This window comes from Aspergillus homomorphus (genome assembly GCF_003184865.1).
Source record: "Aspergillus homomorphus CBS 101889 unplaced genomic scaffold BO97scaffold_4, whole genome shotgun sequence".
In the NCBI taxonomy this organism is placed as follows: Eukaryota; Fungi; Ascomycota; class Eurotiomycetes; order Eurotiales; family Aspergillaceae; genus Aspergillus; species Aspergillus homomorphus.
The window spans coordinates 1290436-1304347 of record NW_020291890.1 but is presented as its reverse complement, the minus strand read 5'-3'; the positions used below and the strand labels follow the sequence as shown (position 1 = coordinate 1304347).

Sequence of the window (13912 nt, the reverse complement as noted above, 5' to 3'; positions counted from 1 at the left end):
TGGGGGCGGTGGGGGCTGAGCTTTACTAGTGCCAGGCACCCTCCACTATCCACCGGCACTTTCAGGCACCCAAGGAACGGCCCCCACCGCTGCCTGCGCATTTTTGGTTCTATTTAAATTAACCGTCCCGATCAGCTTCTGCTCCTCTTCCAAATCCTCAAACAACTGCAATACGATCATCCACCATGGGCCAACTCAAAGACCTCCCACCCGATCCTCCAGCCTCAGCTTGCTCCTCCACCCCGTATCCTCTCCCAGAAGATGACCTTCCTCCCGCATACAACGAAACGGACGACCCAACACCCTACCGCGACGACCCGCTCTCCCCGCCGCAAGAGGCCTACACCATTCCCGGCCACCAGCGCTACCACAGCATCCGCGAGAAGAACCGCCACTCCGGTGTCGTCACGCAAGACTCGACCCTCTCCTCGGACCCCGAAGCCCTCTACAGTTTCATCGACAAGCAGACTCGCCTGCCCCCGCGACCATGCCTGATCATTGGCGGCCAGCACCACGAAAAGGAACGCCGCGGCAACGACTCCACCCGGAAGACCGTCTGCGACTTCAACTTCCGCATCGACCTCACCCGCACCCTGCTCACCTGGGGGGCTGGTGTGCGCACCGGGCCCCTCCAGCGCTGGTCCTACACCACCGTCGTCAGCGACCACGATAACCAGCGCGTGTATCGCGGGGGACGCTGGCCCACGCGCGGAGCGAGCACAGCAGACACAGGCGGTCGCATCGCGCTGCCCGACGCGAACTCCGAACCCGGCGAAGGCCAGGGACTGATGGATTTGGAGCCCGGCGACGGCGGCCAGAATGAGGACTCTCCCGGGCTGCGGGGGTGGTGCCGGCGGTTCTGCAGCGACCCTGCGCCGGTCAAATCGTACGTATAATCCCACCCCGAAGCGGTGTACTTGGATGAATGAAAGCTGACCTGGTGGAAATAGATTCACCTACCGAAGGAATCTCAATGGCTTCGACGCCGGCCCCATGCGCACTAAGCTCATCTCGCACATCCGCTCCACGGGCTACCAAGGCCACGTGCACGTCTCCCCGTCGCTCGCGAACGGCATGATCACCATCTACTCGCCGCACTGGATCAACCGCCTGCGTAACCATGGGTTCGTGTACTGGGCGTGCATCATCCTCCAGCTCTGGTTTATCACCTGGCCCGTGATCTGGTTTCTGGAGCGGCGCTACGAGGTGGTCCGGTCGGAGTGGTTTTCGTCGCAGCTCGTCTGTGATCCGGCCCATCCCGATGGGCAGCGGAAGGTGTACGCCGGGAATCAGGATGAACTGACGGCGGCGGAGACGTGGGCGCCCGTCGTGCGGGAGGCGGTGTGGCAGGGGCGCAAGGGCGGAGACATTCTCGGGGAGGAGGAGGTGGAGCGGCTGCGGCGGCTCGGCATCCAGCGGAGGGAGGCGGTCGGTCAGGGCGGTGAGTTGATCCGCCGCGGCCAGGCGGTGCTGGGCTTGATGGGCATTCGCAATATTGGCGGGGTTGATGTCACCGGGGCATGGGGGGCAGATCGGTGTTGATTCGTTGTATGCTGTATGAGTATGAGCTACTGTAATTTCTGCATTCAATAGATACCCTGCACATTTTCGCATATATGACCCAAACATTCAATTCTTTACTGCTGATGACATCACGGCAATCATGGTGCGGCCCAGCTGTGATAGACTCATTTTCTCTCATATTTGAACTTACTAATGTCCACAACTACGTACACGACCATATTTCATTTCTCTCAAAGAGTACGGTACATACAATCCATTCTATCGGTGCCACGCAGTTCGATCACGTGATTCTATACAATAACATAGGTCTCTTGATGAGCCAGGTATCAGATTGTATTGTTCTACCTAGTTGTAGGATATGATATCGGGATCATCTCGACCAGGAGAGAATCCAGGTATGTTCATGAGAGTTACAATTTTGCAAAGATGCTATCTTGAGAGGATTATCGATACGGTAACATGAGTGGATAAGGCTACCGAGGTTGTTCTATCCCGACCGCAGTCAGGTTATAAGTGCGATGCATGCACTATACCTAGTACCTAATCCTACTCGGTCCTCTTGGAATCAGGTAGCCCGCGTCCTGCAAATGCTCCAAGCGCATTTTGAGTCTTCGCTTGAATATTCTTCGACGAGCCAGAACCACCATGGAAGAGCCCATCACTTCACCTGCTTCACGCCGTTTAATCTCTATACCAGGGTAACAGGAGCCCATGCCCGGAAACACAGACCGCAGCCAGATTAATCCCGTTTGTGCACCTGCGCATCGGGTCCCATGATTCCGGCGGCAAGAGACACCGGCCAGGCTAGCTGGGGTGAGGGATCGGAGTCCACCTCGCCTGAAGTGATCATATCGACCACCGCAACAGCGACGTATCCGCCAATGGCGGTGAAGAAATGCCACCTACGCCCGCCGGCTTGGTTAGCTGGCGTGATCTTCCCCGCGAACGAGTCAAGCGTTCAACAGCCCCGCAGTCGAGGAAATGAAAAAAGACATGAGGTGTAGACTGGAGTGAGACTTACCATCCATGCAGCTCAAAAAGAAAGGCAAATGGTGCACCAACCATTTGTCTGATACCAGTCAACTGACTGCAAGCCCACACGTCGATCAACCAGGCGAAATAGCCGAAGAGAAAGCAAACTAGCTTCGGTCAGTGGCCGTACTCTGGAATTTAAATGCATGAGGGTTCGGCAAGACTCACAAATACCGAACCGCCCGATATTCCGAGTCTTCTTCTTAATCAGCGGGTCGGGGATCTGACGCGAAATGATCTGCATGGTCCGTCGCGCAATGAGCAACGCCCCCGCCCCAAAGGTCACGGCATGGAGAAGGAATTCATCCATGGCCATGTGCACGATCATCACGGTAGCGAACTCAACAGAAAGCGCGATCCCAATCACCCTGCGCCACTGTGGGCTCACCTGAAACGTGAGGACTCGGTACACGAGCGGCGTGGTTAACATATGCATTGAGAGTTCGTCCGCTATATCAATTGAGCGTCGTCACCTACGGCGTCAGTCAATCTGAGGCAGGCAAGGTCTGATCCGTGACGTACACATCTGCGTATGGTATTTCAAGGTCATATGGTAGCCGGCCGAGCACAGTCCGACACCCATCAAACCGAACCAGGGGATTGCTCGGGCGAAGGAAGGAGCAGGCTTTTGACGGAGCTGAATCAGGCCGTATATTCCATAGAGGACTGGGGGTCAGCTCCCAGAGTTAGTGGGTGGCCATTGCGCTTTCTGAGATGGCCCCTTGATTGCACTCGGGGGTTTTGGACGCACTGTAGATGAGACTGCTAGAAGTGTTGATGAACTCGGCCACGTAGCGAGTGACTACATAATCCTAGATCATGGACCCTCAATTATCAGAGATCGTCCACAAAGGAAGACAGCAGAAGGACAGATGTAGGTACCTCTTCACAGAAGCTAAGGCGCGTAAGTTACAGGAAGGCTTTGTGTATGTTTGGGTGGACACTTACTTCAAGTATGATGTTTGCGGGCCCCAGAAGGGGTTCTTATGCGATACGTCCATCTAGATAAGAGGGTTGAGGTTGGCGATAAGGAGGAATGTGGTCACCGCGATGGTTGGAAGTTGCTTGGAAGGGAAGCTGCGGAGGTTGCCGGGCATGGCTTGCGAAAATAGCAGCCTGGCGATAGCGCGACGTGGCGAGCAAGGGAAACTGCCCCACTGCATGATCCACATCTTATGCAAGGGCTTGGCAGCACACAAGCTTTGTGCCGTGGAGGTTCCATGAGCTGCCACCAGCACCGATTCTTCACAGCAGAATTGGGTTGTCATGAATATCCATTGTCATCAGGAGGTTAATAAAGGCCTAGGCCCTTAGTGTCGATGATAGGGTCAGATTGCGCATTGCAAGAGACGGTTTTAGCTCTGTATGGCTTGTATGGCAATAGGCTGTTGCTGGAACCACAAGGAAGTCTTACTAACTATCAAGCCTAACTAGTGATCCATTTAGAAAGGTAGAACAAGAAAGGTACCACTCCATTCAAGGTGTTGCTCATGGCCCCGGGCAGGCACTTACCGTGGCTGAAACAGGTTGTGGCTGGTAGGATTAGCCATGATAGGTCACATGATACAGTGACTGAGAATCGAAGGGTGTGTGGCAGTGAGTATGTATTTTGCTTTACTCGTACCGCTGGAATGCCTACGAGTACAGTACATACAGTTACACAGTAATCAGCGTACCCGGTACCCATCGTGGTATTCCGGGCCGGGCCGTGTTGACCCGAATCCGGCATCTCCCCTGAATCACCAGGCTGACTGACCCGCATGGCTTCCCTCCCGTCCATCCGTGCCACCGCGCATGCCACATCCATGCCACATCCATGTCGCATGATCTAAAGATTTGATTCTGTCCTACAGCCACCTTTGACTCTAAAATGACGACCTGTGTTACCAATTCTCGTACGACCTTTCCTAAGCGACAGAACCATGGGAAACCCCGGTCCCGCACCGGATGTCGAACCTGCAGGTGAGTGAGTGCCCATCTCGCTTCCGACGGGCCACACTCACCCGTACGCACGTGGTTTGGCTCGCTTACTGCCCCTGCTCTTGCAGACAACGCCACATAAAATGTGACGAATCCCCCGGACAATGCAGGAATTGCGTATCCACCGGTCGACGTTGCGATGGGTATGATATAACCCGCTTGCCGCAAAGTCGCGCCATTCAGCTGGGCCCATTGGCTCTCCCTGCTCCGATGGCAGTGGGCGTGCACTCAAGTCTCAACTCGGACGAGCGACGCAGTATTCTCTATTTCCAGCACTGCACCGTTTCAAACCTAGCTAGCTACTACGACTCCCCCGTGTGGCAAAACCTCACGTTGCAGATCGGACATGCGGAACCGGCGGTATGTCATGCGGTCATTGCCCTCAGTGCCGTACACCGATACTCGCAGGTCAACAAAGGGACAAAGCAGCCCCTGAGGCAGAACATCTGGCATGATTTTGCTCTCGAGCAGCTCAACCGTGCATTTGGCCAGCTCAAGCGCCGGCAAAGGTCCCGGGATCCCGAGTTCATCGAGACCGTCCTCATCTGTTGTCTGATCTTTGTCACTGTGGAACTATCGCTCGGACAGTACAATCATGCGTTCAGGCATCTCCAGAGCGGGCTACAGATGCTCAAGACATATCGAGCCTCTCTTGCGGCCACCGGAGACCGCGCGGACCTAGAGCCGAGTCTAGCCGATGCTTTCGCCAACCTAGAAGGCCAGTGCTGCTTCTTTGGTGTGTCGCCGGTGCTGACGAGCGCCGGCGATGCTGCACAGCCCCCACTGGAGTTCAAGTCCATCGTGGAGGCGCGCCGCTTGATCGATCGCCTCTGCACCGCAGTAATGGGAACTGCAAGGAAGCGCGCCCTCGGCCAACCTGTCCCTTCGATTGAACGAGCCCTCTGGGCTCGATTGTCGGAACTATACGACATGCTGGGTGATTTCCGCAAACTACACACTCACCTGTTGAGTACAAAGGAGCAGAGAGGCTTACACCTCCTCCAAATGGCATCCGTGACACTCAAGATCTGCCTCTACACGATTCCAAAACCCGTGGATGACCCCAATTCCTCCCAGTTGGCGGACAGTTTCCGACAAATGATTACTCTCGCGGAGACATTCTCAGAGGAAAAAGGCGATCTGCCACACATCTGCATGGACGGTGGGGTGATTCCGGCTTTGTTTCTTGCAGCGAGGCGGAGCAGCGAGGAGTACGTTCGCACTCGAGCGACCGAGATGCTTGAGTCCTGCTCGCATCAAGAGGGGCCCTGGAACGCCACTCTGCTGGCTCGGGTAGTCCGTGAGGATATTGCGATCAAGCGTTGGCTACGGTCGCTAAGCGCAGCGGACTTTACGCCCGGTGGGAAATTGCTTGATCCCGCGCTCGTCTCTGCTGCAAATGGATTTATAATGATATTTAAGGACCGTTGTCGCGTGCGCATGCCGTTCAAAGTCAATGGCGTTGAGTTAGAATGGTGGTTTCGTCTCGATGAAGACACCCCCGGCCAGTTGGGGACCCCGGGATCGAATCCCTGCACTGCTGGCTGGCACCAGTTGCTTCCCAACGGTGACCACTTCACTGTGTAGCGCGTGAAAACTGCCTTGGCCATGCAATGCGACTACTGCAGCTCTCTAGCAATGGTGTAAAATGTCGGGAATGAAGCCCAAGCTGTCTCGCGGAGGGCTTTGATCTTCTTGAGAGGACCGGTGCATTACGGGCAGGGGGTACGATCATTAAGTTGTAAGTTCTACTTGGGTAATAACCTCACCTCGCGAGAGATTAAAGTCATTGTTCGCGTTATGGGTTGTGACCAGATAACTGCGATAGGGGTGATAGCAGGCAACCCTCAACGCGCTGGTAGCAAAGATAACCCCTGAGAACCGGCTGTTTGGATGTGTGGGTGCATTAGACAGAGCGCTAAGGGTTTACTATAAGACGTGTCAGATCTCAACAGTCCAGCATACATGACACTAGAGCTGCATAGATCGACAGAATACGAATTATGCGACAATATGCGAGCTGAAGACGGACGACGCGGCCCTAAGTCTGGGCGAACTCCACCATCTCGTAAACCGATTGACTAGCCCCGCCACCCGATATCAATGCGCAGCCGCTCGTTGGTCACCGACCTGCGCTGGCCAAAACTTATTTCGCTAGTGTTGAGGGGAAGCTGACAGGCTGCATACCTAGTATGATCGCCCGCTCGACAGAAATACCCCCTGCTCCCAACCGATCGCTTTCTTCACACCCTTGTCGACCCCATCCGCTCCTGCATTACAATGGAACCCAACAACGCCTCAACCCCTTCGACAAATGTGGATGACTTCGTCCACTCGATCAAAAACATTGATCGTTCATCATTTGCATACGACGGCGACCGTGTCAATGCGCTAAGAGAGGCGTACGCTCTGATTAGCCGTCTGGAGACTTCGTGGGATACCGTGGCGCGGCTCTGCATCACCCAGGTATGATTCCTGACTGCATTTTCCTTGGTCGTGAAGCTAAAGTTTGAGTTAGCCCGCCCTCAATGCTGTATTGAAAGTCAGTCAAGACCTTCACCTCTTCGAGAAGTGGCTCGAAGTAGGCGATGAGGCCGAGCAGTCGACCGCACAGCTCGCCGAGCTGACCGGCTCCGACCCAATGCTCCTCTGTATGACACACCACAATCTACCAAGTCTCCAGCGTGACTAACTCGTCCAGGCCGCATTCTCCGCCATCTGGCAGCATGCAACATCATAGTGGAGGTCTCGCCTGACCACTACAAGCAATCCGCCTTCAGCAAGTCGCTCCTGGAGCCCGTGTTCGGCGCCTGGATCCCATTCCTGTTAGTCACAGTCAAACCACACCCCAATTCCAATCAACTAACTAAACCCCCCCACCCCCAGACACGACACCATGAACCCCTGCTTTGCGAAGATGCCCGAATACCTCGCGAAGACAAACTACCAGAACCCCACAGACCCGAACGACGGCATCTTCCAATACACGAAGAACTTCGAAGGCTCGCTCTTCGACTACTACGACCAACACCCGACCGAGAGCGCCGTCTTCAACAACGTAATGGGCAGCGTAATGGCCAAGCAAGCAGGCATGCTAGACATCTTCCCCTACGAACGGCTAGCCGACGCCCAGCCCGACACATCCGCCACCCCACTACTAGTTGACGTGGGCGGCAACGTCGGCCACGATATCAACAAGTTCCTCGCAAAGAAACCTAATCTCGCTGCTCGGCTGGTACTGCAGGATCGGCCGGACGTCGTGCGCCAGGCGATTTGTCCCGCGACAGTGCGCGCCATGGCGCATGATTTCTTTACCCCGCAGCCTGTTAAAGGTATTGTGTTCCTCTCACCCCGCTGATGAGTGGGGGGATTGTAGGTGGATAGAATTAGGTTAGAGGCGCTAAGGAGTGATTGATAGGTGCCCGCGCATACTACCTGCATGGTGTGCTGCATGACTGGCCGGATGATACGGCCCGGAGCATTCTCGAGCATCTGCGCGATGCGATGACACCCGGGTACAGCACGCTCCTCATTCATGATCATGTTATCCCTGCGCAGGGTGCGCATCCGCAGGCTACGGGCTACGATCAGACGATGATGGTCGTCGTGTCGGCGTTTGAGCGCACGGAGGGCATGTGGCGGGACTTGTTGCGGTCGGTGGGGCTACGGGTGGAGAAGATCTGGAGTTCGCCGCTTGCTACGCAGAGTGTGGTTGAGGCGAGGTTGGCTGAGGACTAGGGGTAGGTCTTATTACAGGTGGGGGAGACGTAGAGGTTAAGTATAAGTATGAATTGCTGGGTGGGATTGGGTGATGAGAGTTGATTTGGGCACGTGCTACTTTGCGGTTATGCGCACTAAGCCTGCTCAGTCATTTTACGTTGCTGCACAACTCAGCAGAATGCTTAGGTCTTATGAGCTTTCGATAAGAAGACGAATTCGACACATGGTAAGAGGGGTGGAAACCCTACCATGCTCTCGGAAGCCGAATATCAAGACCAAGTATTTATTCGTAGTTGTCAAAAAGAGAATTGTAAGATTTATGCTGCAAAGACATATCTATCTCGCAATACCAAGCGGTTGTCTCATCCAGCTTGCACATAGTAGCGGCCGATGAGATCGACCGTATAAGGTAAGATATAGTTCAGAACCATCATGCACAACATTCGGCGTCCGGAAACCCTATGCTTATTCCAGGTACCAAGATCAACTGGTCTTTCACAGGTACATGGTTGGAGTAGACTTCTTCCGCACAGCATTACTATCAACGTCGGTGCCTGAGGCATGATACAGCTCAGTAATATGCTTCAAACCCACGGTTTCTGACCATAAAAAGGAGCACAATCTCAAAGTCTATCAGAAGCTATCCCACAGTGTTTTACTACTCCGCTATATGCGGCTCTATTGTCATTTTTCTGTACGGTTGGACTTTCCACAAAGCAGTCTCCTGGCAAGCATATGAGCTTGGGCACTATAAACCTCAGTTCATTACGGCAAACCAGGCGACCCTTTATGAGAGTTCGTTGAGCATGCTACTGGTGTTAGGGTTGCTTATGATCCTAGTTTTACTAAGGTAAAGAACCGCAATCTCTGGGATATTCTTGAATACGGTCGGGCGTGGCTAGTTGGGAAATATAGCATCAAAGAACAGAGAGCTCGAGGCTATAAGAGTGGATAATCTACGGACACACGAAGGGGGGATTGCTGCCGGAATATCCAAAACCTGGTGGGCGATCACCACCCCAGCTACTCCATCATCATCCTACAGAGAAATCAAAGTAAAGATGGTAGAGTGGGGTAGCAGGTGACTACAGTGTCTAATAATTCGATTACGACAGCCGCAGCCAAAGAACGCTGACACAGTTTGTTGACGTGTTACGTCTTCATACCATCTTCTCTCGCTTTCACCCTCGATTCACCTCTCACCTTTACCATCGATAATGTTCAGTCACAGACTGATAGTTCGCCCAACTAACATCACCGTCCGTCTATTGTAATTTCACTTTTACCATCCCAGGTCAAAGACAAATCAGAATGACCCAACAACTCAGCAAAATCGCCTTACATTCGAACATCGTGCACAAGGTGCTTGGCGACGAAACAAAGATCGCCAAATATAGCGACTTAACACTAGAGTGTGCAGGAAGCACGTTTGCCGTTCAAAAAGTCATCGTGTGTCCTCAGTCCGAAGTGTTTGCAGCAGCCTGCGACAGCAGATTCAGGGTACCCTACTCTCGTATCCAGAAAGAGACCCGACGCGAAAGCTGATATCTTATAGGAGGAATACTCCGGCATCTACCGCATCGAAGAGTTCCAAGCATCAACTGTCAACTACATGGTGCAATACCTATACACAGGTGACTACATCAACGAGTACGATACTCGCGATCCTGTGCGTAACCTCACCGCATATCCCACGATCTTCACGTCAAGTCTAACCGTCGATGACGAGCAGACAAACCAAGTTGCGAGAGCAACATCAAGTCTACTCTTGCCTCTCCTACTGCCAGTCTATCCACTGTACTAATCGCCCACCTTTATGTTGCCAAGATCGCGGACTACTTCCAAGTCAAGGGGCTGACGGAGCTGGTCCATGAGGAAGTGGATACTACACTGCAGATGCCGTGGTCGGCTGAGGGGTTTTCTGAAGCCGTTCAGGTGGCGTACAGGATACCCTACAACGTGGTTCTTCGGGAGAAAATAGCGGCTGTTCTGGTGGATCACCTCGATGACTTTCTCACGGACGGCGCTCACGAGAGTGCTTTCGATGACAATTTTTCAGTGCGAGTGTTACGGCGCATGGATGAGAAGAACAGTGTACTGGAAAAGCGACTGATGGAATCAGATGCGAAAAGAACTGAATTGGATAAACGCATCTCCCGATTGTTAGGGGAGAAGGCGGACCTTGCGGAACTGCTGGCGAAGGAGCGCGAAAGCGACACCGGCTTTGACATTACCGTGGATAAGGTCTGAGGAAGCTCGGTCTCCCTCGCGAGCACCCGTCGGCTCTGTCAGAATCAAGCCAGAAAAGCTTATGACTCTCGCGGGTTCCGTCTGGGTTGTGACTGTCGGAAGAAGATGAACAAGTCGGTGTAGCCTTGATGTTTTGTCAGGGAGGTATACTGCAAAGCAGCTGGGACGGTGAAGGAAATTCCTTCTGGTTGAAATGGTTTGCTCCGCTTCAATATTCAACAAGTGCATTGCCAGATAATATTCATTCCATGTGCTATGTGCTATAGCCAGAATCCCTTTCAGAAGAAGCTTCTTCGTAGCTGTCGTCCTTCTAAGTAGTGCGCGACGTGTTCTTGTGCAATGACATTATAACATATTTAGAACAAACTCCATCGAACCCCGAACCGAACGTTCGTCATACAGTCCCCCGCTCCCCTTTCCTCCCCATCATAACTGGCCCTTTCCTGATATCCCCCGACTGGATAACACTCATCCCAAGCCGCTTCTCATACGACTCCTGTCTCTTCTCACCCGAGGTCCGCAGCATCAACCACCGCAGATACGGCAGCGGCTTGACCACCTCATCCACGCAGTCGATAAGCCACCCGCCAAGCCCGTTGCCTTGGTACTCCGGTAGCACATAGACGTCGCTCAGGTATGCGAAAGTGACGCTATCCGTGATCAGTCGCCCAAAGCCGATCTGCTCCACATTCCCGGATGTCAGGCTCCCGACGGGAATGTTCGACAGAACCCCCTCACTGTCGGAAACCGGATGAGATGCGAGCCTGTACAGGCCGAAGCAGACTGAATTGTCGATGATGCTTCGTAGGACTTCCTCCGGGAACGGTTGTGCCCAGTAAATGAAGTCTTGTGCGAAGGCGCGGTTGATTGCTGTTGGGGACAGGAGATTCTTATCCGTGGAGACGAGGAAATGCTCCCTGGTCCAGTATTTCGTTTCGGTACGTGAAGACATGGCTAACAGAGGTTATAGCACAGAGAAGAGATAGGGTCGAGGGGTATCACAATGAAAGGAGACAGGGAGTTGTGTAGGTGTGGGAAGGGGAAAAAAGTCGTTGTTAGGTAACAACGTTAACCTGTTGTTGAGTCATGGCTGTAACTCGAGAGAGATTGGAATTAACATACATGGTGACGTGCTTGATATTGTTACTAACCGAATCCGGTTAAACTGAGGTTTGTCAGGTGCATTCTTGTGTATGACACATACCGCACCTTCGTCTATCTGAAGTATTCTTTCAAGCATCGTTTATTCCGCTGTCGCAAAAGGGTTGCCATAGCCTTATTGCCGGACTGCTTCGCCAAAGTCAATGGTGTTTGCCCTTCAAAGTTCGGGGTAGTATGATCCAGCTCGTCCGCAGAAAGCAACAATTCAACAATTTCTACATGCCCAGCTCGCACTGCCTCGGATAAGGGCGTCCTTCCAGTCAAGTTGTGGCAGTTGACTTCCAACCCCCTTTGGGCAAGAAGAAGACGTACAATGTCCGCACGGCCTGCATTGGCTGCTTTCCACAGCGGCGTTATTTTCCAGGAGTTCTGGAAATTGGCATTTGCACCCGCATTCAGCAGCAATTCCACCGCGGTGGCATTGCCAGCGTCAACCGCCATGAACAGCGGGGTGCTTCCGTTGGCCTCGGTGATCTCCGTATCAACCATCCCCGTCGCCAGCAGGGCCTCGATGATCCCATTGTGGCCGCGATGCGTCGCCTCCCATAGCGCCGTGACACCCCAGTTATTGCGATGATCCGGGTTCACCATTCCGGTCGCCAGCAGCTTCTTGACCACCTGTTCTTGCCCCATCCGAGCGGCTCGCATCAGAGTCGTGTCCCCATCGCTCCCAGCTACCGCATCAGGATCCACCCGCTCGCAAGCCAGCAGCCTCAGAAGCACATCCACTAATCCCTGCCGCGCCGCCAGTAACAAGGGCGTGTTCCCAAACTCATGATCCTTGGCATTTACATCCACCCCGGGAGTCGCGACCAGCATGTCCACGATGTGCTCATGTCCCGCCGACGCTGCTGCCCACAGCGGCGTTTCCCCTACGTAACTGGGGATATCAGGATCGATGCGCCCATCAGCCAGCAACCTTCGCACGACAGGCTCATGCCCCATCCACGCCGCGATCCACAACGGAGTCGTCCCCTCATCCGACCGCGCATTCGGGTCCACGCGCGCATCCGCCAACAGCAACTCCACCATGTCGTCTTTGCCGCACTCCGCCGCCCACCACAGTGCCGTGACCTCCTCAATCAGGGTGTCAGGATTGAGCTCATCGCACGCAAGAAGCATACGAACAATGGCAGTGCGACTGTTCCACACCCCCAGACATAGTGGCGTCCTATTCTCGGGCCCGCCTCCGACGTTGGGGTCCACGCCCGGGGAAGCCAGGAGCAACCGGACGATGCCCTCGTCACCGCGCCCCGCGGCGATACTAAGCGCCGTCCTGCCCGCTTGCCCCGTCTCGTTGGGGTCTATGCCGTCGATGTTCAGGAGAAGCCGTACAATGGCTTCCCGGCCGTGCTTGGCGGCTTCGGGCAGTGCCTCGCTGGCGGTGGTGCGCGAGGTTTCGGTGGGAACATGTGCTGCTGCCGTGATCCAGTGTTGGACGGTAGCTTCTTGGCCCTCGCACACGGCCCAAAACAAGGCTTTGCTCTGTTGGTGGCGGAGGTCGTGGCGGTAGAGGTGAGGGTTCAGGATCTGGTAGCACGGGATGCATGATTGGGCGAGGGCATTGAGGTCGGCTGACTTTGAGAGGAACTCAGCGATGGAGAAGAGAAGTTCGGCTGGGAGAGAAGATAGCATTGTGTGGGGACTGGGGATGTCTGGGTTAGGGTGTATCTAGGTGTTTTAGTGGAGGTTGGGAAATGGTAGGTTTCTCCATTCAAGGGGCGGGGCATCCTTCAACGTTGGTTCAGTGGGGCGGCGTCGCACCGTCGCACCGCTTCCATTTTCGGCCCGCTCCGAAGGCTCCCGTCGTTCGGCTAGATTCGGGCGGACATCCACCCACGGTTGACCTTACCGGAGGAACTCATTCAGACCCGCCGGGGTGAATGCAGAATATAAGCCGTAGTCACCTCACTATCATTAACCTTGGTTGATCTTACCCCCGCATATCAACTGCATGACAAGATTCCCAGAAGGGAGAGGATGCTGTGCTTCTGATTGGCCCAGCCACTTCACCCCCTGAGCTTTCTCCACATAATCCTATGAAGTATGTACAGTACATACAGCTTAAAGCGAAGATGCAAGGGAGGCGTATGCTTTCAAAATTTGGAATGGTTTGCCACGCAGAAGTTCCTGCTACCGTTAGGAAGCTTGCTTAGCAGATACCAGGTGCCGGGAACTTAGCTCATGTACATATAATCTTGTCGGATGATCAGTTGGAACAGAAGGTAAGTAAAAGTATTTCCTT

At 54.0% G+C, this 13912-nt stretch overlaps 6 protein-coding genes across 6 annotated transcripts; 4 read left to right on the top strand and 2 right to left on the bottom strand.

Annotated features, from left to right (window-relative positions):
* Positions 1-160: 160 nt before the first annotated feature.
* BO97DRAFT_403307 (uncharacterized protein) lies at positions 161-1552 on the top strand. The gene is made up of 2 exons (XM_025694707.1): positions 161-886; positions 951-1552. Exons 1-2 carry the CDS (start codon positions 186-188, stop codon positions 1540-1542), a joined length of 1293 nt encoding a protein of 430 aa, XP_025555333.1. The 5' UTR covers positions 161-185; the 3' UTR covers positions 1543-1552.
* A 323-nt stretch (positions 1553-1875) lies between these two features.
* Positions 1876-3799, bottom strand: BO97DRAFT_362658 (ceramidase). Its single transcript, XM_025692470.1, has 7 exons — positions 3505-3799; positions 3439-3451; positions 3308-3368; positions 3079-3222; positions 2725-3006; positions 2546-2663; positions 1876-2426 (listed from the first exon to the last, which is right to left on the bottom strand). Exons 1-7 carry the CDS (start codon positions 3555-3557, stop codon positions 2264-2266), a joined length of 834 nt encoding a protein of 277 aa, XP_025555332.1. The 5' UTR covers positions 3558-3799; the 3' UTR covers positions 1876-2263.
* A 627-nt stretch (positions 3800-4426) lies between these two features.
* On the top strand, positions 4427-6470 carry BO97DRAFT_459267 (Zn(II)2Cys6 transcription factor; the record flags this gene model as incomplete). Its single annotated transcript, XM_025699274.1, has 2 exons — positions 4427-4518; positions 4605-6470. 2 exons carry the CDS (start codon positions 4427-4429, stop codon positions 6121-6123), a joined length of 1611 nt encoding a protein of 536 aa, XP_025555331.1. The 3' UTR covers positions 6124-6470.
* A 346-nt stretch (positions 6471-6816) lies between these two features.
* Positions 6817-8274, top strand: BO97DRAFT_337471 (S-adenosyl-L-methionine-dependent methyltransferase; the record flags this gene model as incomplete). The annotated part of the gene is made up of 5 exons (XM_025691493.1): positions 6817-7002; positions 7055-7187; positions 7238-7365; positions 7454-7868; positions 7955-8274. 5 exons carry the CDS (start codon positions 6817-6819, stop codon positions 8272-8274), a joined length of 1182 nt encoding a protein of 393 aa, XP_025555330.1.
* Positions 8275-9567: 1293 nt separating this feature from the next.
* Positions 9568-10506, top strand: BO97DRAFT_421401 (BTB/POZ domain-containing protein; the record flags this gene model as incomplete). The annotated part of the gene is made up of 3 exons (XM_025696718.1): positions 9568-9756; positions 9812-9929; positions 9989-10506. The coding sequence occupies 3 exons, from the start codon at positions 9568-9570 to the stop codon at positions 10504-10506; spliced, it is 825 nt and encodes a 274-aa protein (XP_025555329.1).
* A 366-nt stretch (positions 10507-10872) lies between these two features.
* BO97DRAFT_184510 (uncharacterized protein) lies at positions 10873-11589 on the bottom strand. The gene has a single exon (XM_025690416.1). It carries the CDS (start codon positions 11456-11458, stop codon positions 10901-10903), a length of 558 nt encoding a protein of 185 aa, XP_025555328.1. The 5' UTR covers positions 11459-11589; the 3' UTR covers positions 10873-10900.
* Positions 11590-13912: the final 2323 nt, after the last annotated feature.

What these genes read in the sequence shown, in the direction of transcription:
- BO97DRAFT_403307 (XM_025694707.1), top strand. Translation starts at nt 186, where the DNA reads ATGGGCCAACTCAAAGACCTCCCACCCGATCCTCCAGCCTCAGCTTGC. An exon ending in GACCCTGCGCCGGTCAAATC is followed by an intron (nt 887 to 950) that starts GTACGTATAATC and finishes TGGTGGAAATAG; the next exon opens with ATTCACCTACCGAAGGAATC.
- BO97DRAFT_184510 (XM_025690416.1), bottom strand. Translation starts at nt 11,458, where the DNA reads ATGTCTTCACGTACCGAAACGAAATACTGGACCAGGGAGCATTTCCTC.
- BO97DRAFT_362658 (XM_025692470.1), bottom strand. Translation starts at nt 3,557, where the DNA reads ATGGACGTATCGCATAAGAACCCCTTCTGGGGCCCGCAAACATCATAC. An exon ending in GAAATACCATACGCAGATGT is followed by an intron (nt 3,007 to 3,078) that starts GTACGTCACGGA and finishes CAATTGATATAG; the next exon opens with CGGACGAACTCTCAATGCAT. An exon ending in CTTTTTGAGCTGCATGGATG is followed by an intron (nt 2,427 to 2,545) that starts GTAAGTCTCACT and finishes CGGCGGGCGTAG; the next exon opens with GTGGCATTTCTTCACCGCCA.